Source organism: Macrobrachium nipponense, chromosome 1 (genome assembly GCF_015104395.2).
Source record: "Macrobrachium nipponense isolate FS-2020 chromosome 1, ASM1510439v2, whole genome shotgun sequence".
NCBI classification, from domain to species: Eukaryota; Metazoa; Arthropoda; class Malacostraca; order Decapoda; family Palaemonidae; genus Macrobrachium; species Macrobrachium nipponense.
The window spans coordinates 185,588,760-185,613,835 of record NC_087200.1 but is presented as its reverse complement, the minus strand read 5'-3'; the positions used below and the strand labels follow the sequence as shown (position 1 = coordinate 185,613,835).

General features: G+C 37.8%; 1 protein-coding gene and 1 long non-coding RNA gene across 2 annotated transcripts in view; one reads left to right on the top strand and one right to left on the bottom strand.

Moving 5' to 3' along the window:
* The first annotated feature begins 402 nt into the window (after positions 1-402).
* On the top strand, positions 403-19,397 carry LOC135219922 (uncharacterized). Its single transcript, XR_010315533.1, has 3 exons — positions 403-611; positions 774-860; positions 19,242-19,397. It is a non-coding gene; the product is annotated as an uncharacterized LOC135219922 (long non-coding RNA).
* Positions 15,744-25,076, bottom strand: part of LOC135219921 (uncharacterized) — a 21,542-nt gene continuing 12,209 nt past the window's right edge. The window contains exons 2-6 of the mRNA XM_064257133.1: positions 24,859-25,076; positions 24,298-24,524; positions 23,852-24,026; positions 21,301-22,115; positions 15,744-17,435 (exon numbers count right to left, since the gene is read on the bottom strand). The exon at positions 24,859-25,076 is cut by the window's right edge and continues 292 nt beyond it. Coding sequence (XP_064113203.1) covers positions 17,363-17,435; positions 21,301-22,115; positions 23,852-24,026; positions 24,298-24,524; positions 24,859-25,076 — 1,508 coding nt within the window. The 3' untranslated portion in view covers positions 15,744-17,362. The remainder of the gene's footprint in view (positions 17,436-21,300; positions 22,116-23,851; positions 24,027-24,297; positions 24,525-24,858) is intronic.

Sequence of the window (25,076 nt, the reverse complement as noted above, 5' to 3'; positions counted from 1 at the left end):
AATGCCCACAACGGGGATTTTTAATGCTTACTTAGGGGAGGCAGTTCACCCCTACACTGGAATAATAGAGCAGCCACAAATAGCGATACACACACACCTGCACATATATGTTGTCTGTGTGTGTGTGTGTGTGTGTGTGTGTGGGTGTGCGATGAAATGAAATATGCGACAGGCTTTGCTACAAATTATACCGTGAGCCCTCAAAGAAAATAATGAGTGACACGTAAAAGAAAGGAATAGGCAATGAAAATAATACCGGCAAAATTTACGACTTCAAGGATACCCGTACATCGCATTCTGTCATGTTCCCAGAGGTAAGGCATTCATCAACTTTAGAGTCCTTGGCAAATGGCAACATCGTTCGAGTGACTTCGTTCATTTGGGCCTTCGGACCTTCGACTGTAACATGTTTCTGGGCGGTAGACGTTTTGCAGGAGTTTGCTAAGTAATCCTTTTTCCCTCAGGTGTGGCGTTTTCAATTCTTCCTTAATTTATCGTAGAGTAATCGGCCCTTTTGTGAAGCTTTTGCTGAAAAAAAAAAACCGTTTATCACGGGACTAGGCTACGGTCGGCGCTTTCAGATTTCAATGGATTGCTGTCACTTCTGCAAGGTAACTATGGAACTTATCCATATCATTGCTTATATTGTATATTTGCCCTTGGGATTTTCCAATCTTTGGCAGTCATGATAACTATTTCTGTGAGAGTAAATGCCTAAAATTTACAAGATTTGGTGTAACTTAAACACAGATGTAAACTTTTGTCTTTTTCAGGATGTTTTTGGAATTGAGTTTGACTTCTGAGAGTCTGTTCTAACAGTAAAGCTTCCCGTATGATAAAGCTGCTCTCTCTAGTAACAGGTACGTAGGTTTTTTTTCCTGCCAAGTATAGTTTCGAGTCAATTTTGGTCATAGATTTTCTTTAATTTGTCATAAAATTACTTTTTAACTTTTTAAATTTCATCAATTTGTCATAAATTTAATTTTCAAATATTTGTAATAAATTGACTTTAAATTTGTTATAAATTTACTTTTTTATTTATCAGAATAAATTTCCTTTTTTAAATCGTCATAAAATTTACTTAAATAACTTTTCAAAAAATTTCCTTTTTTAATTTGTCAAACATTATTTAATTTGTCATAGTGTTACGTTCTTAGTTTGTAATATTTAATTTTTTAACAAATTTACTGTTCTTGAACAAGTTCACGTATCCTCCACCCCTTAAGGGGCGGCGGCCCTGGAGGGGTGGGGGAGCCCCCATGTTCTGCATAGTAGGTCGTATGACCTACTATGCAGGTTCTTGGGTGGTTGTGAATAACTAATCAAACCTAAATTTCTGGTGCCAAGAAAATACTTGGTCTATTGCTTAGTTTTTTTGTAAGTTCAGATAGGTATTAGATGTTTGAAGTTACTTTGGTATCTCCCGCTCTGTTAAGTTTGCAGAAGCTCCCTATGGGTTGAGGAAGTTCAGAATGTTTGTTAGCTTCCTCAAGATGGATTAAGTTTGTGGTCAGGTTAAGTCAGATAAGTTTTGGTTAATATTCATGAATGTTTTGCCGAAATTTAAATTCAAGAGGATTCGAACTTGGTATTCATTCATTCAACCGAAATGTACTGGTCATTTACGATAATAGGGCTTGCTTACCCAATAGCTATCTCTTGAAAATCATCAGTCATGCAAAATTTTCCTTAGACAGAGATGATGTCCAGAGTAACGTATGGATTTCTGCTGTTAGCAAATGGAATTAGTTTCATGAAGTTTTCTTTAGTAACTCCTAGCTAGGAAATTTCATCTGCTGTTAACAGAGAGCACGAAAGTAATTCTTGGTTTATTTCAAAGAATAATTTAAGTATGTTTATTTAGAGTGGGTTGCAGTGAAATTGTTTGTCAGGTATGTTTGTTAGTTTTGATACTATTAGGTTACTCAAAGCATAACCGGTATATCATGATGCTATCCGCCAACATTGAGCTTGCATGTTACCCTACGAACACAGAGACTTGAATTTTTTACTCTATGAACACAGGCAACGAGTTTATCTTTTGAACACAGGGAATGAGTTTGTTACTCTATAAGCACAGGCAATGAATTTTTCCCCTATGAACCCAGGCAATGAGAATATTTCCCTATGAACACTGGTAATGAATGTGTTCCCCTATGAACACAGGCAACGAGTTTGTTCCTCTATGAACACAGTCAACGAGTTTGTTCCTCTATGAACACAGACAACGAGTTTGTTCCTCTATGAACACAGGCAACGAGTTTGTTCCTCTATGAACACAGACAACGAGTTTGTTCCTCTATGAACACAGGCAACGAGTTTTTTCCCCTTTGAACACAGGCAATGAGTTTGTTACTCTTAAGAATACAAACAATAAGTTTTACTTTGTACACAAGCAATAAGTTTTATAGTGAACACAAGTGAGAGTTCTCCATGAAGACAAGCAGTGAATTTTTTTCTCTATGAACACAAACAATCGAGTATTACTCAGTGAACAAAAGTGTTACTTTATGTACACAAGCAATAAGTTCGATACACATGCGCAAGGTATGCGTTTGGAAGTTACCCTTGAATACTGCCAGCGAGTTTGTAATGTTACTCATGGACAATGGCAATAGTTTTGTGATGCCATCCATGAACGTGTGCAATGATTTTATTTTTCCACGAACCCTGTCAAATGCTTTTTAGGCTATCCGTGATCACAGTGAGTAAATGGTGCTATCGGCACAATGATTGATGCTGTTCATGATCACAAAGCACTGCGACGTTCATATTATCCTTGAAAAAGGTACTGCTTTATAGGGATGGTCACAACATAAGCGTTGAGGAACAGTTCATAAACACAACCAGTGAATTCGGGATGCTAATCTATATCAAGGCACGAGTTTCCAATGCTGTCCATCAACAATGCTTCGAGTATTAACATAATGAGGTTGTGAAGATATTGTCATATTGGATGGATGCAACTTTTGGTACCCATTAATTTAATGAATGAGCTATCCATGGCAATCAGGTGTTTGATTGTATTTGCTATTTAGAACCAGAAATGTCTCAAAGGTCATCAGGCAGCTAATGCATGTGCTAATATGCATTTCTAAATACAGTATGCTAAGGTACGAGCTGTCGAGTCCTGTTTTTTTTTTTTATGATTAGTGGCAAAAGTGATCTATGATGTAATCATTTCATCGCCAGCAAGAGCTCACATTACACAACTTCGCAGCTTTATTTTAAAGTTCAGAGGTTCTTTCATTTTTACCTGAATTCTTGAAAGGTCAAAGGTATATATTTTTTTATTAAACGACTGTGATCATAGTAATTTGGTTATCTTAGTTTTGATTTGGGCGATTATAAAGAAATTGCATTTTCTAAGGATTAATATACAAATTTCGCTCGAGTGGCTTCTACGTCTAGTGAAAAAGTTTACTTTAAATGGCGTCAGAAGCAGAGTAAAGTTTAAATGTTTGCTATGCAGACTTATCGCATAATTATGGTATAAAAATGACATACGAGATAATCTTACTCAGAGGCTAGAAGTTTTCAGTGGGTAATAACCTATTTTGGGCTCTGATTGGAGAAACGTAACTCATGGTTTTTATAAGCTAATTATACTTAAAGTAACAGACATTGTACCTGTTTCAAAAAATGTCATATTTATCGTTCTCTTTACGGGGTGGCCTAGTCATTGCCGTAAGAACATTTTCTTCTGCATTAGTTCTTTGTGTTTAGAGGCCACAGCTTGGTGGAGGAACTGGAATTCAAGAAAATGTGCAGACAATGGGAGAATTTGCGAGCCTTTCAGTGCTAGGCTAATGTTTAGATGTTGAGGGTAAAAACTATTTAATTTAGAAATATACCAGACTCTTGAACAGTTTTCACTTGTGAGTGAATGCACACATAAAAGGCCTATATCAGATTTTAAACGTAAGCAAATTAATGTCAGCCACGCCCATGGATTGTTGAAACTTCCATTGGTTCAACATGAATGGGAATGTGGTTTGGGTATTGGTTGTAACGACTCAAATCCACTTAGCTATTTCGTGGGACAACGAGCAGAAATCCGACGCCATACTACGTCCAAAGAAATGCTAATGAATTAATGTATTGTATACCAAAAGCGCCGTTCAGTATATTGGGAGAAAAAAATATATACATAAATTACGTAATTTTCCTTCTTGAGAACAATGTGTAATGAGAAGGTAAATCTAAATTTCCCTTCGTTCGTATGAGTCAACTTCAATATTTTAGAATTGTTTGTGTGTATAATAGAGTCCCAGTACCATTACAAGCAACAAATACTTGTGATGGTACTGGGACGTTATGGACGCCCCCTGTATCTTCAAATTCTTTTCACTTGCGTCAAATCCTATATTGAGCCACGTAGCTTCAGACTTTCTAGATATAGGATTTGACGCAGGTGAAAAGAATTTCCACCTGCCCACAAAATAATTCTAAAATATTGAAGTTGAATTCTTGTTGAAGTATTGAAGTTTTTAACGGGGATGGGGAGTAGGGGGGGTGGGGGGGGAGGTGGGCCCCGGTAAGTGGAGGTCTTTTGTCTTAAAACATGTGGCTGACCACACAAAGCTTTGAGATACAAAGTTTCTATTACCAAAAACATTTTATAATTTGTTTTGACGACTTGCTTTTAAATAGGCCACTTCGATTATGAATAACCTCATAGGTCCCAGCGCTTTGCTTTTTGCCTAAATATCATATTCCATTCAATTTAGCAAGTCACTATTATAGGGTAAAGACATTTATTTTCACAGCTATCCATGAAACTGCCGTAGGATGGTAGTGCCATCAGTGCACCTCATGCGGTGCGCTGTAGGCATTACTGAAGGCGCTTTGTAGCGTCACTTCGTCCCCTAGCTGCAACCCCTTTCATTCCTATCACTGTACCTTCGTTCATATTCCCTTTCTTCCATCTACTTTCCACCATCTCCTGATAATTATTTCTTAGAGCGACTGCTTTGAGGTTTTCCTCCTGTTACGCCTTTCAGACCTCCTTGCTGATTGTCAATTTCCGTTTCACCGCTGATTGACCTCATAGATCCCAGGGTTTGGTCTCTGGCCTGAATTCTCTTATCTCATCTATGGCGTTAGGCGGTATTTAAGACCTTGTCCACACGATTTGTCTATATGTATATGTATATATATATATATATATATATATATATATATATATATATATATATATATATATAAAATAAACAGATGTATGCTCATGAACAGAGTGCATAAAATTTTAGCCTACATAAATAATGTATAAAATAAATATTGGCAAACCCCATGAATAAATACTATAATGCATATATATATATATATATATATATATATATATATATATATATATATATATATATGCTAGATGAAAGGGGTTATAATTAATAATATATTTAATATGCCAATGTGATGTGCTGTGACCTTTTTGGAATGTGCAGATTACCCATAGAGACAGAGCCAAAGTAATGACCTGAGAAAGCTGATAAATCATTCTGGGATGGCGTGATATGAAAATGCATAGTTAAGCGGGTCAATGTTCACGAGTTCATGAGGTCTTGTTCAAGTGCCTTTGAAAAACTGGCTGCGACCAGTTACATGGGGCGTTGACGAAGTGTGCATTTATATGTACGTGTGCGCTTCTTCCGTTGATAATGGCATCTATAGCCAAGTCTATGGGGAGACTTTCAGAGAAGTTCGTGAGAGAAAGGCAGAATGCTGGGGATAGCTCTGCGAAATTTTATTTACTTCTGTGTGTGATTTCTGGGCTGGAGATGGTTAAGTGTTAGCTTACTTTAGCCAAAGGGACGGCTTGTTTATTACCTTGTATGGATGTCATATTTCATTTAGTCTATTGACTTTGTCTTTACAAGTGCGTATACTTAATTGTGTGTTCTCCTGTCTTTGTAACAGACGATTCTAGCAAGGGAACTAAGTGTCCTGGCAAGGGGACCGAGAGTCCTAGGGGGACAGAGAGTCCCGTATGGAAGAGAGATAGTTGGTGTGACTAATTACTGATTAAGACATTTACATATTGGGGGTTTAACTGAGTTAGTTAGTTTTTGGGACTTGAGTTATTATCTTTCCATTGTTAAATAAATGTTATATTTTTCCATATCTCTGACTCTCATTTGATGACCTGTTAGAATGGAGAGAGAGAGAAGGAGCGAAGGCTATGCCAGCGGTCGCTTAGAGAGGGAGAGAGAGAGAGAGAGAGAGAGAGAGAGAGAGATTGTGTGTGTTACCAGCTTGCCTAATGCTTTGGCTTGACGCTTACCAAATAAAATAAGAGATTCTTATCTTGTAACAGTGGTGGCACCGGATCTTGAACCGTTGTTATGCCTTTTGTGAGATTAAATGCCATTTTCAGAGTGTCTGGTTGTGGAAATATGTTAGATTTCAGTGACTAGGTGAAACGGGTAGAGAAATATCCTTCCGTGAGGATGTGTTACTGAGGTCGAGGTAGAGAGAGGTTGCGAGTTGAGAGAGAGAGAGAGAGAGAGACGAGAGAGATTGTGTGTTATCAGTTTTCCTTCCGCTTCGGGTTTCACGCATACCAAATAAATACAAGACTCTTATCTCGTAACAGTGGTGCTGAGGGAAAGAAATTGTATTAGGGTCATCAAATTCGCCTGTACAGAGACGCTCTGAGGCGTGAATGACTCAGTCTGGCTTGTGAGTGAAAGATCGGCAAGTGCCTTCTCCCCGAGCGCGTTTGCGTTGTGCCAATGAGATTCGCGGGTTTGTAATTACGCAGATTTCGGAGTGGCTTTCTCTCATTTGAAGAGGTAAGTGTTACGTTATTGTTTTTTGACTTTGTGTATGAGTCATTTTTGAAGTTAAAGAGGCAGTTCAAAGTATCATTTTTTTTCTCATGGGAGTAGAATGTGATGTGTTTTTTTCCTTTTTTGGCGCATGTTTTAGAAGAGACGCATTTGTCTTTGTTTAGTGTATACGTGTGTATGAATATTTTTCATGCATATGAAACTGTGCTTGGATTGCATTTTTTGCTTGAAGACAGAGAGCGGCCACACGTTTTTACTGGCTCAGCACTATTGCAAGGCGAGTACTGGCCTGCCTCGGGGGTTTTGCAAGGGAGGGTGCTAGTGGTTCAGGGGGGTGTTCTATCGCTCAGTGGAGGGTGAAACTTTTTTTTTCTCAGTGGGGGTGAACTCCTCCTTCTTTTTTTTTCTTTGTCGGGGTGTTGAGAGACGAATTTGCCCTTGACAATGAATGCCACAGGACATCAGCTGATATCGATTAGTTGATGATGTGAGATGCCCGTAGGGTCTTTTTTTTAGAAAAGGAAATAAAAAGAGATTTTCTTTCTCTTGAATGAAGAGAAAAGGAAATGAAATGCATTGGAAGTATGTACGTTTTCCTTATGCTTTGGAATGCACAAATATAATGGGGACACAGAGGTTATTATTTTTTTTATTGTGTTGGAGGGATTACTTTAAAATGATGCCGAGTGATGGTGAATGCCGATGAGTGGTATTGTATCTGGTGTTGTATCTGATGATACCGGGGAGTGGTGTTGCGTCCGTTGTTGATTGGTGTTGATTGGTGTTGTCAAGTGGGGTGATTGTGGGGGTTTGGCAATACTAGTGCATACGGGGGGAATTGCACCCTTACTTGAGATCTTTGCAGGAGAATTATTGTTATTATTAATAATTATTATCATTACTTGAGACATATTTTACGAGAGATTTGAGATACTTCATGGGAGATTATTTTATAATTATTACAGATATTTATATTATGGAGAATTATTACAATGAATTATGGGAGAAGTTTTGTAGTTGATTATTTATTGAGTTTTTACGACTTTAGAGAATATTCAGTCGTTCATGAGTGATGAGTCTGGGTGAATCTTGTGCTGAATTTTTGGAGAGTGGACAAGCATTAACATTGGTAATGTTTTTTTTTTTATACTAATGCTAGTGATTTTGATGATAGCAATTTTGGTGATACTGCTGATAATGATACTTCTGATACTGATTTTTTATATACTAATATGTGGGTGCTGTAATGCTATCAAGGGTGGTGAAATCATTTTTGAATTTAGGAGGAACTAACAACACATTTATTTTTTTTCCTTTTTTATGAGTTCAGCAGATAATTAGCAGTGCCGTTGATTTTTCTTTTCTCCTTTTTTAGAAGTTAACCATGGCTGACACAAGTTTTTTTTATCATAGGTGAATTTGAATTTATTTTTTCTCTCCAGTTTGTGTGAATTTTTTTAATATCTTAGTTCGTGCTTAGAGTCATTGTTCGGGAACGTGTTTATGTTTTCAGCTGTCTGATGCTGCAGAGAGATATATGGTTAATTTTTGCATTTTTTTTAATGCATACGTAAAGGCACTACATTTTTTTTTCTCTGGATATTTGTGTTCCAGAAATTGTGAGTTTGTTGTATTTGTGACAATTTTCCCAGAGATAGGAAACTTGGTTAAGTTTTCTAGTGGCCTATGTCGTATTGCATATGGAGAAGTCTTGGCTTAGACACTTTGAATTTGGAGTTCTGTTATAATGAGTTGTGGCACATTGGTGATTTTTTTCTAGAATTTCCTAGACAATTTTATTTGCCGAGTTTTTGCCCTTTTTCAGCAGTTATGCTAAGGAGAGAGTTTATAGTTTTTGACTATAACATTGAGTTATTCTCTGGAGAATTGGAGGTATATTATTTTGGAGATATAATTTGAGATATAATATATTGGAGATATATTTTTGGCCATTTGATATTTGCCTACTGTGGTGAGAGCTATGTTTAGTTCAATTATTTTGCAGCCGTCTTTGTTGCAAATGGAGATACATTTTTGAGGAGATACATTTTTGAGGAGATACATGGGGCAATATTTGTGAGTGGGTCAGCTGGATGCTTTGAGTACACATTTTTTTGGAGAAGGGATTTCAATTTTTGATTATCCTGCTTGGAGATATATTTCTTTGGAGACATGTTTTATTCCACATGGAGTTATTGGTGAAATAGAGGTAAGTATTTTTCATTTGCCAAAACAGAGGTGAATATTTTTATTCCTGGAGTGGTGGTTTTCTATTAACACATGGTTTTTGGGGAAATAAGAGGGAATATGGTGTTGGGGTGGTTATCAATTAAATGGAGGAAATGTTTTTATCACCGAGTGGTTTTATTATTAATATGGTGATTTTTATATTTATATATATGGAGATGACATTGATCTTTGGCGGGTGACCTTTTTTGTGGTTACGGAGTTTTTCGAGCCATGAGAAGATTTCTGTGGTTCTTTCTTTTTGGTTTTGTGATTATTTGGAGGCGAGTGGCATTACTGCATTGTGGTCCTATGGAGATGTTGTGCATTTTTATGTTCACAAGTGTGTTATTTTTGGAGGCATATAATTGCTGCATTACGAGTTCATTGTAAGTTTTATCCCGAATAGGTGATAATTTGTTATATAATTGGGCAGTGTCATGTGAGAGTTACGTCTTCGAGACAAATCTTTGAGCAGCTTAGTCATATCCTGGAGTTAATTTAGTGAAATGTGCTTACTTCGTGTCAGTTAGAACCTTTTTCTTGAGAATCATGAGTTTCCGAACTTGCGAGTCTGACTAGACATTTTTTTGTGCTGCTGTTTGAGCACACGTCCGCAGGTGGATTTTCTGCTGACAAGCGCTGTGATGAGTCCTGTGTGCTGATTCCTTTCCTCTGATGGTGATTGCTCAGAGTTTTGCAATATCTGGAAATGTTGACTATAGCATTTCATGAAGTGCATGTGTGAGAGTTTGCTTTCTGGCCGTGTCGGTCGATGAAAGTTGCGATGTCAAAAATTCCGTAACTATACATGTGGCATTTATGGGAAAAATGCGGGGGCTATGCATATCATACATATATTATGTGCTTTGTGATTGGGAAGTTTACTTGTGATTATCTTTTTTTTATTTTTCTTCCTTTTCCTACGAGAGATGTAATCGGGGTTGAGCTTTTAAATAGCATTTCTTTTTGGACGGGAGATGTAATTTATCGGGGTTGTGATTTATATAAATGGGTGTTTGACATTAAGTCTCATTGTAATTAATTATGTGAGCAGTAAAGGGTTTTTGCTATTAAACATTGGAGATTTTTACTGATTTTGTGAGTTGCTGAAATATCAGAGCTTGAGAGAACATTTTTGATTTTTGAGTCTGGGCTTGTTAAGTGATTTTTTTTTTCTTGGGCTCATTATCTTTTTTCTATTTTTGACTTGTGGGGACATTCGAGTTTGAAATGTGAGTGCAGAAGTCCTTGGAGTTACTGTGAGTTCTGGATGGTGTGTGCTGATGTGTGAATTTGGAGAACTTTGTTTTTTTCTTTGCGAGTTGTGATAATGATTTGTGATTAGTGATAATAAGTGGAGTTAATTGGGTGATGTTCAGTTAGTATTTCTGACTTTTTGAGGTCATTATTTGATAGGAGTAGTATGTCTGGGGTTAATTCTTTTTTGATTAACCGATGACTTGACTGACATACTTATACACACCATAATCGTCGTTCCCTGACGCTAGCAAGACGTCCACCACCCGTGCAGAGATGTTGCTGTCATTTATCCAGGGTGATTACGAGAGTTTCTATGAGTCTACAGAGTTCTACAGCGTTTTTTGGGATCTACAGAAGCCGTTAGAAGTCTTCTACAGGGAGGGAAGCATTTCGTCTTCCTACAGCATACTACAGTCTGTGCTGGAAGTTGCAGACAAAGAGGGATATTCAAGAATCCAAAATTAGAGAAAATTTTTGAGATGAAGCGTGATAAGACTTTACTTTATAATGCCAGAGACGTGCAGTTATTACTTTTTTTTTTTGAGCCGGCCAATGTTTTCTTATATGTATGAGCTCTTTTTTGACCAGTTGCTAGGCAGGGGCTAGCAATTTTGGGTGGCCGAGCTCTGTGAGATGAAAGGGGTTATAATTAATAATATATTTAATATGCCAATGTGATGTGCTGTGACCTTTATGGGATGCACAGATTACCCATAGAGACAGAGCCGAAGTAATGACCTGAGAAAGCTGATAAATCATTCTGGGATGGCGTGATATGAAAATGCATAGTTAAGCGGGTCAATGTTCACGAGTTCATGGAGTCTTGTTGAAGTGCCTTTGAAAATCTGGCTGTGACCAGTTACATGGGGCGTTGACGAAGTGTGCATTTATATGTACGTGTGCGCTTCTTCCGTTGATAATGGCATCTTTAGCAAAGTCTATGGGGAGACTTTCAGAGAGGTCCGTGAGAGAAAGGCAGAATGCTGGGGATAGCTCTGCGAAAGTTTATTTACTTCTGTGTGTGATTTCTGGGCTGGAGATGGTTAAGTGTTAGCTTACTTTAGCCAAAGGGATGGCTTGTTTATTACCTTGTATGGATGTCATATTTCATTTAGTCTATTGACTTTGTCTTTACAAGTGCGTATACTTAATTGTGTGTTCTCCTGTCTTTGTAACAGACGATTCTAGCAAGGGAACTAAGTGTCCTGGCAAGGGGACCGAGAGTCCTAGGGGGACAGAGAGTCCCGTATGGAAGAGAGATAGTTGGTGTGACTAATTACTGATTAAGACATTTACGTATTGGGGGTTTAACTGAGTTAGTTAGTCTGTGAGACTTGAGTTATTATCTTTCCATTGTTAAATAAATGTTATATTTTTCCATATCTCTGACTCTCATTTGATGACCTGTTAGAATGGAGAGAGAGAGAGAAGGAGCGAAGGCTATGCCAGCGGTCGCTTAGAGAGAGAGAGAGAGAGAGAGAGAGAGAGAGAGAGAGAGAGAGATTGTGTGTGTTATCAGTTTGCCTACCGCTGTGGCTTGACGCTTACCAAATAAAATAAAAGATTCTTATCTCGTAACACACACACACATATATATATATATATATATATATATATATATATATATATATATATATATATATATATATATAAATCTCGCTAGTTTGTCCCTACTTTTCGCGGTCGGGGGACAGAAAGGAATAAGTAGGGCTTAGAGCTTTACTCCTCAACCTGATAAATTATGACGAAAGCGAAATGTAGAAGTGGGAGTCTTTTCTCAATCTGTATAGAAAGCCAGTGCCATTATATGTTATGCACAACGTTAACAAATTTAATAACTTCTTACACTTTTATGAAAGTTAGGGTGTTTACTTTACCAGGCCTCTCGGCTCCAGACTTCGAGTATATATACCGTATAAAATTCAAACTTAAGGTTCAGTGCACGTGCACCAACACACGCACACACACGTACACATATTTTTATTATTATACGATGATAAATAGCACGTGAATCAGATTGTATATCGAAAGCCAGCAGGAAAAATGCAAACAGCAGTATACCCAGCGCTTTCGTGTATTCTTGCTACACCTCATCAGGGTACAATAAACAAGAATGAACGACAGCTTCGAAATATCAAAGGTAAACATAAAAATGAGAGGAAAAAACGAAAACAAGTAAAATATAGAACAACCAAACAGCCTAGTCAAGAAGCAAATGGTCCACAGCTCAGAATTACTCTTAAAGGAAAATATATATGTTATATATATATATATATATGTATATATAATTATATAATATAATAATATAATATATAATTATATGTATTAAACATAATATAAATATATAATTATATATATATATATAATATAATACGTATATTTATTATAAAGATAAATTATTAATTATTACACACACACACCCACACGACACACACTTATATAGTATTGAATAATATATATATAATATATATAATATATATAAATATAATAACTAATAACATAACATACATAACATTTACATACATAATAAATAATTATATATATATAAAGTATATGATATATAAAATAATAATAATATATATACATTACAATACATTATCAACACACATCGACACAACAAAAGCGAAGTGAATGAGTAATATAATATTATTATACATATTAATAAGTGATAATTAAAATAATATATATTATACAATATTATGTAATATATCTATATCTATCTAATCTATATATATTGTTAAATAATATATTATAATATTATATATATATTATATTATACATATTATGTAATATCTATTATATATATTAAATTATATTAAATATTATATTATAATTATTTATACATATGTATATATCTATATCTGTCTATCTATTATATATATATTATCTGATATATATTATATATATTATATATATATATATTTATACATATAAGTATATATCTATCTATATATAGATATATAATAATATATATAATTTATATAATTATATATTTATATATCATATATATATATATCTATATATATATGTTTATATGTTATCCTACCCTAACCAGCCAACCTTGATGGTGTTTGATAAGAAAAAGAAGAAGAAGAATAAAAGAAAAAAAACGTTAGCTTTGATAAAGCTGAAACGTATACCGTATCGGTATCGACATTTTGTGCGTAAAAAGCAAATGGCCTCTGTATACCTTTTGCTGTAAGTGTCAGGGTACTACTTTTCACATTTCTGCTCCAGCCTCTCCTGAGGTCTCTTCTCCTCCTCTTCCTCCTCTTCGTCTTGTTTTTCTTCTTCTTCTTCTTGAGCTTTCGCCTCTGAGCCTTAAACACCTTCTTTCCCAAAGGCGTAACTGAAGCAAGATCTGTTACCTTGGGAGGTTAAAGAAGCGCTGTCTCGAGGGAACAGCTTGAATTTCAAGGGAGTCAGTTACGAGGATCGGTGACTTCTACTCTTGAGGTCACCTCCAGGTCTGTACCGAGGGCGGGTGGGTGGGTGGGGGGCGGTTGGGCTGTTTCTAGAAATCCATATTTTCTGTGATTATCCTTTTCATTGAACTGTACTTACAAAGTAATAAATAACTATTGTTTTTTGTTGAGTCAAAGTATATAACATAACAACAAATAAAGTAATATGCATGTTATCGTTAACGTAATAAATGAATCAATCAATAAAACTGAGGAAATATTCTTGAATTTCAGTGCAAACTTTCAACATTATAAGTAAAATTCTGTTAACCAAAGCCAGTACTTTGAATAACATCTAATCGGGTAGAAGGGTATAGACCGCATACCCAATGTTTCTTCTTAATGTAACTAAAATAACATTTTCAAGTATTTCATCTTTTATATACCTATATATGCAATGACATTTGTGGAAGAAAAGGTCCAGTTTTGGGAAAAAGGACAACACCCCCCCAAACGCCGGACCCTTAAAACTCTGGGTACGGGCTTGACCTCACTTTCCTCCTGATCATACTTCGAGTTCAGAATTCCCAAGCCTCCTTTTCTCCATAAGAATGAAAGCCCCCTGAGGGGGTGGTGCCGTCAGTCCACCTCACTCAGTGCACTGTAGGCGTTACTTCAGGTTCTTTTGTAGCGTCCCTTCGGCCCCTAGCTGCAATCCCTTTCATTCCTTTTACTGTACCTCCTTTCATATTCTTCCTTCCGTCTTACTTTTTTGCTTTATATTTCCCACTCAGCGCTGAATGACCTCATAGGTCCCAATGCGTGACCTTTGGCCCCTGTCAATGGTCCACACACTTTCACACACTGACTATGCATCAACGGCGAAGTTATCTCTGTTCACCTAAATATATTAGCGCCTCATTGGCTTGGTCGGTATGGTCATCGCCTGCCACCTCGGTGACTGCGAGTTCGATTCGCGGGCGTTCCATTGAGGGGTCAGAGATGTGTATTTCTGGTGATAGAAGTTCACTCTCGACGTGGTTCGGAAGTCATGTAAAGCTGTTGGTCCCGTGCTGAATAACCACTGGTTCCATGCAACGTAAACACACCATACAAACAAACGGACAAACCTAAGAATATTCTGGTTGTCCTTCTTTTAATACTATTACTAAATTGTACCATTAACACGCAATAATGATGAAAATCTAAAAAACCCATGTAAATTAGGCTGATTTTGTTAACTATACTCTGTTTTCTTCCATCTGTCCATCCGCTTGTGGTGTTTGCGTATGGTAACACTGCGTCCCGGGCTTTAGATAGTTATGCTATGTGTAAGTTTTAAGTAAATAAAAGGATATCTGAGCGTACATTTGCAACTGAAAAGTGTTTTAATAATATACTGCATGCGAATTGCACCGTTAATATTCGAAATAGGATATTGTTATTATTGTTAAATGTAAGCTGAATGTAACTATCTAAAGCCCGGGACGCAGTGTTACCATACGCAAACACCACCGGCGGGTGGACAGATGGAAATAAAAACCGTATAGTCAGTCTCGTACCATGCTCTAACTCCACGATCTCCTGTCACTGGTTTCACTAATAAGTGACTCTGAACATTCTTGTGACATTCGAATATACATTTTACCCCCAGGCTCTTTTACACACGTGGAAGCATACTGTCTAATGTCCTCAGATGTTTTACTTTCTCAATAGGTTGAGATGACAATACTGGTTTCGATGGTTTGCTATAGGAAGAAGGACAGATAGTCTCTCTCTCTCTCTCTCTCTCTCTCTCTCTCTCTCTCTCTCTCTCTCTCTCTCTTCTCTCTTAGTTCAAATACTAACAAACAACTCCTCTGCATCTGGTAAACGTAGAGGAATCAGCTTTGAGTTAAACAAGTATCAAAAGCAGATGTACACCATTGCTGTCAGGGGTCAGTAGACATGTCCCTCAGGACTTAGAATGAAACCTTCTACTGGAAACATTTCCATGAGAAATGTCCAGCAGAAAACCAACCTGTTCTATTTTGAACACTTTAAAAGGAAATGAAATCATGGGTAGCTTAACAACAATTTATTGCAAAAATCAACTTAATAACTATTTACAACGATATGAAAATAATAATAATTAACAGTGAGAGTAGGGTCTATGGAAGACAAAAAAAATAATGATAATAATAAGGGAGTTTGATTACCTCATCTTTTGTAATGGGAAACATAAGAAGCCAACATCTGACCTGACCCCAAGGTCAGAGCAATCAGGCGAGCTCTATCACTTAGGAAATAAATACAACATGAATAAATACATACAGGAAGAATAGGATTACAGATCATAACCATTATTACAGATTATTGTGGGAGTCTGATTGAACTTGGATTTTGTTTTCAGTTCCAAAAAAAGACATTTGCATTGTTTTTGAACTAATAAAGTTGGTATTCAAGCTTTCCATTCGAAATTTGATGTTTGTTAGGCATAGATTGTTTATGTGTTGGGATATTGGTTATATAAGACAACTGAATGCCTAGAAATATAGTGCTATATAGGGCTAAAACTGTCTTTAAGTTCTGGTGGTTCAATACTCAATTTACAAAGATAAGGAAGTTCATTTTTAAAGCTGATTCAATTGGTTATTCAATCTTATCTTTAGGGAATGGGAAGGTCATTTGGAACAGTGCCTACGATAAGAATGACAAAAAAAAAAAACTATAAAAAAATCGAGTTATAAAATAGGCTGAGGGGATGGGGAAGCAGTCACCACTATTTTCAGAATGGAAATACCTGTCTTGAAGCAGATAGAATATATATGCCTATAATAAAAACAAACCCTTCTGTTTATATGATAACCTACGGCATCTACTGCTCACAAAGTAACAACAGCAAACAATGCGACGAAACAAATAAAAACAATGAGCTGTCTTTGGTCCAAATGTCATGGAAAGAGAGGAGAGGAGGAGAAGAAGAAGAGATATAATATGTCAACCCGTTTTGATTTCATTGATTAGAAGGTCCTTCAGGCAATTGACGAAAATAAGATTTGGGGACTTTTCTCTGGAAAAGGAATCGGTAGCTTCGGAAGCACGAGGAAATGTTGCCACAGAAGTTTCGGTAAAATCTCGACTGACTTGGAATACAGGAATCATACTTGATACGTACTAAGCTTTGCAGTTAAGGAATTGTCTATTTTACACACTGTTCGTTACATGGCAGAATCCTTTTATTGAAGCATGAGGTAATAAACTTGAAAATTATAAGTAACTCTTTTTGACACTTCCCATTCATTGGACGATGGGAAAACTTAGCGATCTCAAATGAACATCACCATGATCATTGCCAAAACAAAGGGCACAGAAGGACTTTGAAATGTGGAAAAGGAGAATAGTCTTGCGTCATGTTGTCGGCCATTAGCATCAGTTTTACCTTTTTTTCTTGCGAGTTCGTTTCACGGGGAGTCCTTAACTCCAGTGATTACAGACTTCGCAAACTCCTTTGTATACGTGGAAGCATCCTTTGGTTACACAACTAAACACGGAAGAAAGAGTAATATGCGATACACAAAGGGTAACTCATGAGAGAACTCCAGTGGACGAAGAGAGGGAAGGGGAAGTGTAGTCCCCATACCCCTTAAGGCGGGGCAAGGGGGCATGAGTCACAGAAGATGGCATTGGGTGAGTCTTCATTTATTCATTCTTCTCGCCGTATCTGCTGTATTGCTTATACGCGTCTTTACTGGTATACTTGAGATTCATTTTACTGAAAAGAGATGTTGAGGAATTCCGGTGAGTACAGGGCAAATAAATTCTTCGTAAAACGTTAAAAGATTCTTCATTGTGAGTTTTCATTTGTCTTTTAAAAGTAGTTTATCAAGTTACGTTAGATTAGAGTTTATTTGATTAGCAATCATTTCTTAGGCTTTTATTTAATACTTTCAAGTATTCTGTTATCAACAACTTTTAAAGATTTATTGTGATATAAGTGAAATTTATAATAAATTATTTAAAATTAGTATCCTCATCACTTTTAAAGTAAACAGATTAAGCACGAGAAAGTTGCAGTGGCCGGAGATTTAGGTAAAAATGAGAATTTTGTCATCCGTGATAATTTGCAGGATGGTAAAATTATTTGCAGAATTTTAAATAATTTTGGTAAGTTGACTCTGACGAATTAAATAAGCATTTAAATAATTTCATCATCCACACATTTATTAATTTTTCTCGGCCAGTGCAATTTTGCCGTTATTTTTATTTTAGCATTTTACAGCTACAACTCGGGATAAATCAGACACCAAAAACAAATGTACTGTCCAGCCTAAGAATAAGGAAAACCTTCACTAAAAGATGTCTGTTCTTTTCTCTGATATTGACCTATTCATTGATGTCAGATCATATCCTAAGCTGAGCTGGATTATTATCGTTATCAATGTTTTCAACATTTAACAAACAAATCGTTAACAGCATTTCTTAAAAGTATAGACATTTGAGCTAAAAATAACCGACTACAGGCTTTTCAGTTGCAAAGAATAATCCTTGATTCATTTCATGGCTTACAGAAATGAAAAAAAGGGCGCTTTGAATGTTCATATTAGTCTAAACTTTAGTTAAGACTTTGACATTTAGACTTAGGCATTCGGAACTTTCTGTTCTGAGCAGCAGTATAAGTTCCAGATTCCAGTGAAAAATTCCTTGAGAATGAAGACCCGGCAGTCGGTTGGAGTCAATTCAAAGCACTGACAAAAAAACAAAAAACGAAAAGAACAACACTTAATTATCACAGAAGCTCAATAACAACAAATCACAGTTGAGACGAAACAGTCGACAAAATACACGCACGTTCATTTACAAAACGACACTGGATACATTCAAAGCAAGGACAACAAATAAAACATATAAATATCTAATGACAAATAGAACACATAAAAACGACATGGTAAATATATATATATATGAAAACAAAGACAGTAACGTCACACTATACAAAGATCCTGGAAAATAAAAGAGGCGTTATTGAGTCACTTCGGGTTAAGATTAGTAAGTTATGATGTCAGTTGATGTCAACTCATGCTGGTTGTCGTTGATGGAGTCACTTGTGTTTTTTCAGGACAGGTGGGTCAACGTAAGTGCAAAAGTTTAGGCTTCTAGAATGCGTAGTCTTTATTCTTTGTCGAGGTTTATTGTTTATGTTCCTTTCCGGTTTCATGTTCGAATGTTCTTTGCAGGATAAGTAAGTAACTGATTACCCTGAAAAGAAATTTCCAACTATGTTTCCTCGCCCCGTCACTTGAATGTCGTTCAACAACAGACAGTTGTATTTGTTTTGGGATTATAATGCATTGTTTTTCAAGTGTATATGTCAGTATTTTAAGGATTACAACGCTTCCAAACCTGTTTGCCTGGAAGCTATATATTTTCCTACTACTTGGTTCGCAAGGTGGTATCTCAAAGTGGTTTTGTGAATGAATAATTATGACATTTTTTCCGTTTGATTAATCCCGAAAAAATCTACACCCAGAGGACCCTCATCACACATAACCTTTCTTTCTTTCTTTCTTTCTTTCATCAGAGCGAAATCTCGATTCGGTCAGAAAGAGCGAAGGCAAATGAGCAAAATTCCAATGAAGGTCAAGTTGACTCCAAGAGTTCGTTCGAGGCAAAGGAGGATCTCAGCCTCATTGCAGTTCTCCAAAGGTCGTCCTTTATCAGTGGCTTCCTCCTCCATCTCTCAGGAGCACTGGAATACCCTTTGATACTTTGGGGAGAGAAGCGAGTATACTCTGAAAAAGAATTGTCTCTACTCTTCTCTCTCTGTTCATCAGGTTTGTATTTAAAGTTTCCTTATGGTAAAGCTGCGAGAAGAAGAATGAGGTGTGTATTCGACAGACTTTGAAGAAAAATGCGCTCGATCTACTGCAGTTAATGATCCACTTGACAGAAATAAATAAATTCATTGAATAAATAAAAATATGTTCAGGTCTGGATCTATCCCCTTTATCTAATGTTCATAAAAAAGCAAGGTCTTGAACTGGAACGCATAAAGATCTTACATATAAATTGTGTCACAAAAAACGCATCAAAGAAGAGTGTTGACAGTGTCGTTCAAGAGGGTGGAAGCAAGCAAAACGGGCTGTATGGATTCAGGAGTATTTAAGAATGAACTACTAAATAATGTTTGTTTTCCATTTCAAGCTTCTCCTCTCAGGTGTGGCTCTGAATGTTAGAAATATGAAAAGTTGTGTGGAATCATGATAAAACTAAGGAGAGAAATATTGGACCTAGCTTGGTGGAGATACATTTCGTTTGTTTCAGGAGAAAAAACCATCACCAACACAAACAACAGATAGATTCCCGCATTCATGCCACCAAGTTCTCCCATGTTTCTTCCGATAGCCCGAACCACAAACCCTGACGGAAAAGAAATATACAACAGACACTGAATTGTTATCCACAGCGTGTTAAAGGGTGGTAAGCAGAATCAGACGCGAGGGATATGGGGCTAAGGGTTTTCAAGGATAGACGATCACGAAGAAAGAGGAGGCTGAGAGTCTGCAGACACCCTACAAATGCCAATATCCTACGGGAAAGCACAGGGAACCAGTGAATGCATTTGGACATCAAACTCATTTTCTCCCGAGGCTGAATTTCTGAGATTTCCCTGCGGCAGATGCTTGTCCTTGGTTGGACCTTTGTAAATAAAGGTGATTCATCCAGCATTTGTGCGTGTTGTGAAGTCAGAAACTTTGCTTTATTTGGAGAGCACAAGCGTGTAACCACCAGTCAGTCATTCAGCCTCAGAGGATGCTTCTTCTACCATGCAACCGCCACTGGACGACTTTGCCCAGAAAGCACTAAACGTCCCGACAGCATTCGAAAATGAGAATGGAAGACAAAGGATGCAGTGTCTGCTTTCGGCCCGTCATTGTTGTTTCTCTAAATTGGCTGGTTCCTAAGTCTTTTCTTTTTCATGTCTCTTTGCTGATTTAAGCAATGGTTGCCACTGTCTCTGAGGCAAATCTCCAGTAAATATTACACCAGGTGACCCCTAGGAAATACAAGGAGGCGAAAGTGAATGATAGTATATAAAAGGGGATTTGCAGCAGAGAGTATGGTATCATTCGCTTGATTCACAAAAGAAGAAAATAGAAAGACCTAAGGAACAAAAAAAAAAAAAAAAAAAAAAAAAAGGAAATTAAGTTTCTTATGGGACAATGCATAATATCTATCTTTGAGTCATCTTGTCTGAAAGATATGTATCATGGTTCTCTTGGCAGATGGGTGGTCAACTGATTGATAATGGAAGATAACTTACGTGGCTTATCATGACGGACCAAAAACGAGTCAGCCGGATGAGGGACATAAGGTTCAGCTAGTAACTTGGAAAGAAATATTACTCTGAAATTCAGGGATTGCTACGGAGAACTACATATGTAAAGCGGTAAAACATGTCATGACTTGCACAAGAGCCTTTGTGTGGCAGGGACGACATTTACAATGCATGAGCTAATAAACACAATGATTAATGCTACGCTCAAAACTCTACTTTGGACATCTAGTATATGCAAGAGTTAAAGACAACACTGGACGGACGTATTTATAGGGTGCGGGAGAGATGGACAAAAACACACCTTTCGTTTAATACTGAGTAATCAAATTCGTCCGCACTTCTGTCGATGTGTTCGTAAGGAGAGTATTTCCGTCTGCGGCGGACTATGAAGGTGCTTGGAGCAGCTCCTACTTGAGGACCAGTCCCCAACCCACCAGCCCCTACTGCCCCTCCTCCCAGGCCTGCTCCTCCTCCTAGGCCTGGACCTCCTCCTCCAAAGCCTGCTCCTCCTCCTAGGCCTGGACCTCCTCCAAAGCCTGCTCCTCCTCCAAGGCCTGGTCCTCCTCCAAGGCCTGGTCCTCCGCCAAGGCCTGGTCCTCCTCCTAGGCCTGGTCCTCCTCCTAGGCCTGGACCTCCTCCTAGGCCTGGACCTCCTCCTAGGCCTGGACCTCCTCCAAAGCCTGCTCCTCCTCCTCCTCCTCCTAGACCTGGACCTCCAATAATGCCTGGTCCTCCAGCACCAGCCCCGACCGGTGGCTCAGCAGAATCTCCAAATAATCCAAATCCAAAGCCACTATCATCAGCTGCTATGCCAGTGCCATCTCCAAGGCCTACTCCAAGTGCTCCAGGGGCAAATCCAGGGGCAGTTCCAAATCCTCCATCTCCAGCAACTACTCCAATGCCTGGAGGGGCAGGCGGGGGTGGAGGAACACCTATGACGGGCACTTGAACGGGTATAAATGTCGGTTCTTGAAATCCAGCTGGGCCACCACCACCACCTCCAGCAGCTCCTATAGCCACAGGAATTGCAACTGAAGGGGGGATCGCAATGGCTGCAGCGATGGCGGCAAGAACCCCAATTGCGCTTAACCATGCCAGCCACGCCAGTTCATTGACCTATCATGACCAACTCATCAATATAAGGGACATACATACAGCTCCAGTGTTGGTGAACCAAAGAGCCCAAGGGTTCTTGAAGAATACCAGGAGAATAAGTAGGGAGAATGTAACAGGGTCTACTGGAAGAGATAAGGCATTTGCATATCCTCCAAAGGAAGAGCAGCAGAAGTGTGTAAGAAGAAAATAACTTTTGAGACAGAATAGAATGAAGGATTTTAGACAGTGAAACAAGAACTTGAATGAAATTCAGCCTCATTTTTGGTTGTTAGCACAGGGATGAATCCAAGAATAAACTATACCAATGCTTTGTTGTGTTGAAGTCGTGAAGTCATAGAGAAGTGGGACATTTTCATTCGTCTGATTGAAGGTCTGGTCCTGTTTACCACTTTGTACAACAGAGAAAAACGATAGAGTCATAAGAACTGGATGTGTGACAGATAGCACCAAGACAAACCATTAGATTAGATGGACAAGGAGTCATGTCGGGGAAAAAACAGATGAGTAAGTGCGGGTAACATGAAATCCATAGGAAAAGTTATGAAGTCTAGATATTATTCATTTTTTTATCAGAATTTAGGATGAAACGTTCAAAAGGAATTTAAAAAAAAGGTATTGAGGAATTTAAACAAAGTTTTAAGTATTTATAATAATTTCTACAGACAACTGAATGATATGAAGTTCTTGCCAAATTAGCAAATGTTTAGCATCTGATTAACAAATCAATTGTGATAAACAGAAATATTTCACTTGTCTGTAGACTTGAGGTCATTTATAACATAAAATCCATTGAAAATTAAAACTAATATTTAAAGTGGGAAATGAGTTCAATGCTGGTAGCTTTAAAGTGCTAAAATTTAAAAGAGTTTAGAAAACATGCAATTAAAATGTTTTATCATTTAAAAAAAATTATATTCAACTACTTTATGGGAATTTATTTAGAGATTTTTAGTGCTTTTACTCCTTCTGCGACTAAACTTTCGATGATCATTGCTTTATAGTGGCTGTTAATAAGAAAAAAAAAATTCCTTTTCGCTCCACTTTTATCTAAATCTCCGAGCACAAGCATAAGAGGGTCGGTGCCTCTCATTGCATTCAAAATCCTTATCCTCTTTGATATAATAAAAAAAAGCAATAGAAAATGCAATGTATACGATCAAAGTATCACAGACTAAATCACAAAAGAAGAGAAATGGTTGCAATGAAGAAAGATGCCTCTGTCAAAATGTTTCAGTTTCCAGTTTTGTGAAATCTTTGGCACTACAAACCGTCTCCACGCAGCAGCTCTTTGAAATTCTTGGGTAGTCCTTTCTAAAAGACACTGATTGTTCAAGTTTTTAATTACGCGACCTTTTCCAAGAGAAATCTATAAAGAATATTAAAAGATGGCGATTGTTTCAAATCCTCACATCGAATCATTTCTGAAGCGTCTGGTTCACATATCTGTCAAAAACCGTAAAAATTTAGTTTTTCCTGAAAAGATTTGCTCACACCAAATTTTTGGATTGCTGTCCCTAAAATTATGTGCTTACTCTACCGCCAACTTAGGACTAATTTTCCCAACCGGTCTGCATGCAGCGAAGATTAATGCTAGCGTCTTAAGTCCAGATAAGTCCTCACGAACAAACTGATAAATTCGGTCCCTGGCTTGGTTTTCTCTGAGAAGGAGTAACTTTACGAATTATTTCTTAGTGAGACGTTTATCTGATTTACCTGTTCACTCTTCAAAGCCTCACCTGGACGTTGTAAAAGTTGACTTCCTCGAGGTTGTGCTCGTCCTGGTCGGTGCAGCCGTGGCACCTGGCTGTCTCCTGAACTTCCAGCATCCTTCTGGCCACATCCAGACTCTGGCGCGCCTGAGAAGCCCAGTCGGAGATGCGGCTGGCGTAGTCGTTGACTCGCTCACTCCATCTTTTGGGGGAAGAGGAAGGAGACACAGACATGAAATCATTCATTCAATCTGCTGACCAGTTATAATCGCCAATGACTTTCCAGCAATTGACCCTTTTATCCATGCAACAAATGAATCATCTAGTATTGCAAGAAGATACGTCATTATCTTGGGTCACCATATTTTGTCTGTGATCTCAGTCTCGTCCTGCTAGACTACTCTTGTCATGGAAGAAGCTCTAAGCTTTTCCTGAGGGTGACATGGCATGAACAGAGAGTAGGGGCTCCTTACCTTCTGTAATAGTTTTCAGGGTATCGGACATCGATGTAAGGGCGCTGGCTGCCATCCATCCAATTTTCAATACGCTCGGCAAAATCGTAGACGTAGTCGGAAATGGGGTCGTACAGGTACGACCTGACTGGCTGGATGACGTAGCTCCTCATGGGGTCAATGACGTAATTATCAAGGGCGGGACCGACGTATGACCTCCACACGGAGCCCAAGGTACGAGCGGTTTCCTGTCAAGTAATAATAATAAAGATTGTGTTTTCTTAGATTTATTTACTCTTTACATAGCCTTGGGAAACTTGATATAGCAGCTACGCGCTGATGAAAAGAAGACTTTAAGGGGAATAGAGAAGACTATATAAATTAAATGCCGTGGAAACAGCTATCATTTTCAACGCTACTGCCCTCAAAGAAGGCCTCCCCTCACTAATAATAATAATATGATGTTTGACTGAAGTATTAGAAATAAAACGCAGCATCTTTAGTTTGAGAAGAGAGAGAGAGAGAGAGAGAGAGAGAGAGAGAGAGAGAGAGAGAGAGAGAGAGAGAGTTTTTTCGACCTACCTCGTCGCTCATATCAGTGAAGATTCTCTTGACCATCATGTTGAGCTCGGCGGTCTCCTTGCCCTCGTAGAGCTCCTGCAGGGAGTCCATGAGGAGGGCGACGTACATTTGCGACTCGAGGTCGGTCTTGTACTTGACCAGGCTCTCGTCGATGTAGGCGACGATGTCCCTGAGTTGCCTGCTCTTGAGGATAGGCTTAACGGCCGCCTTCAGGATCT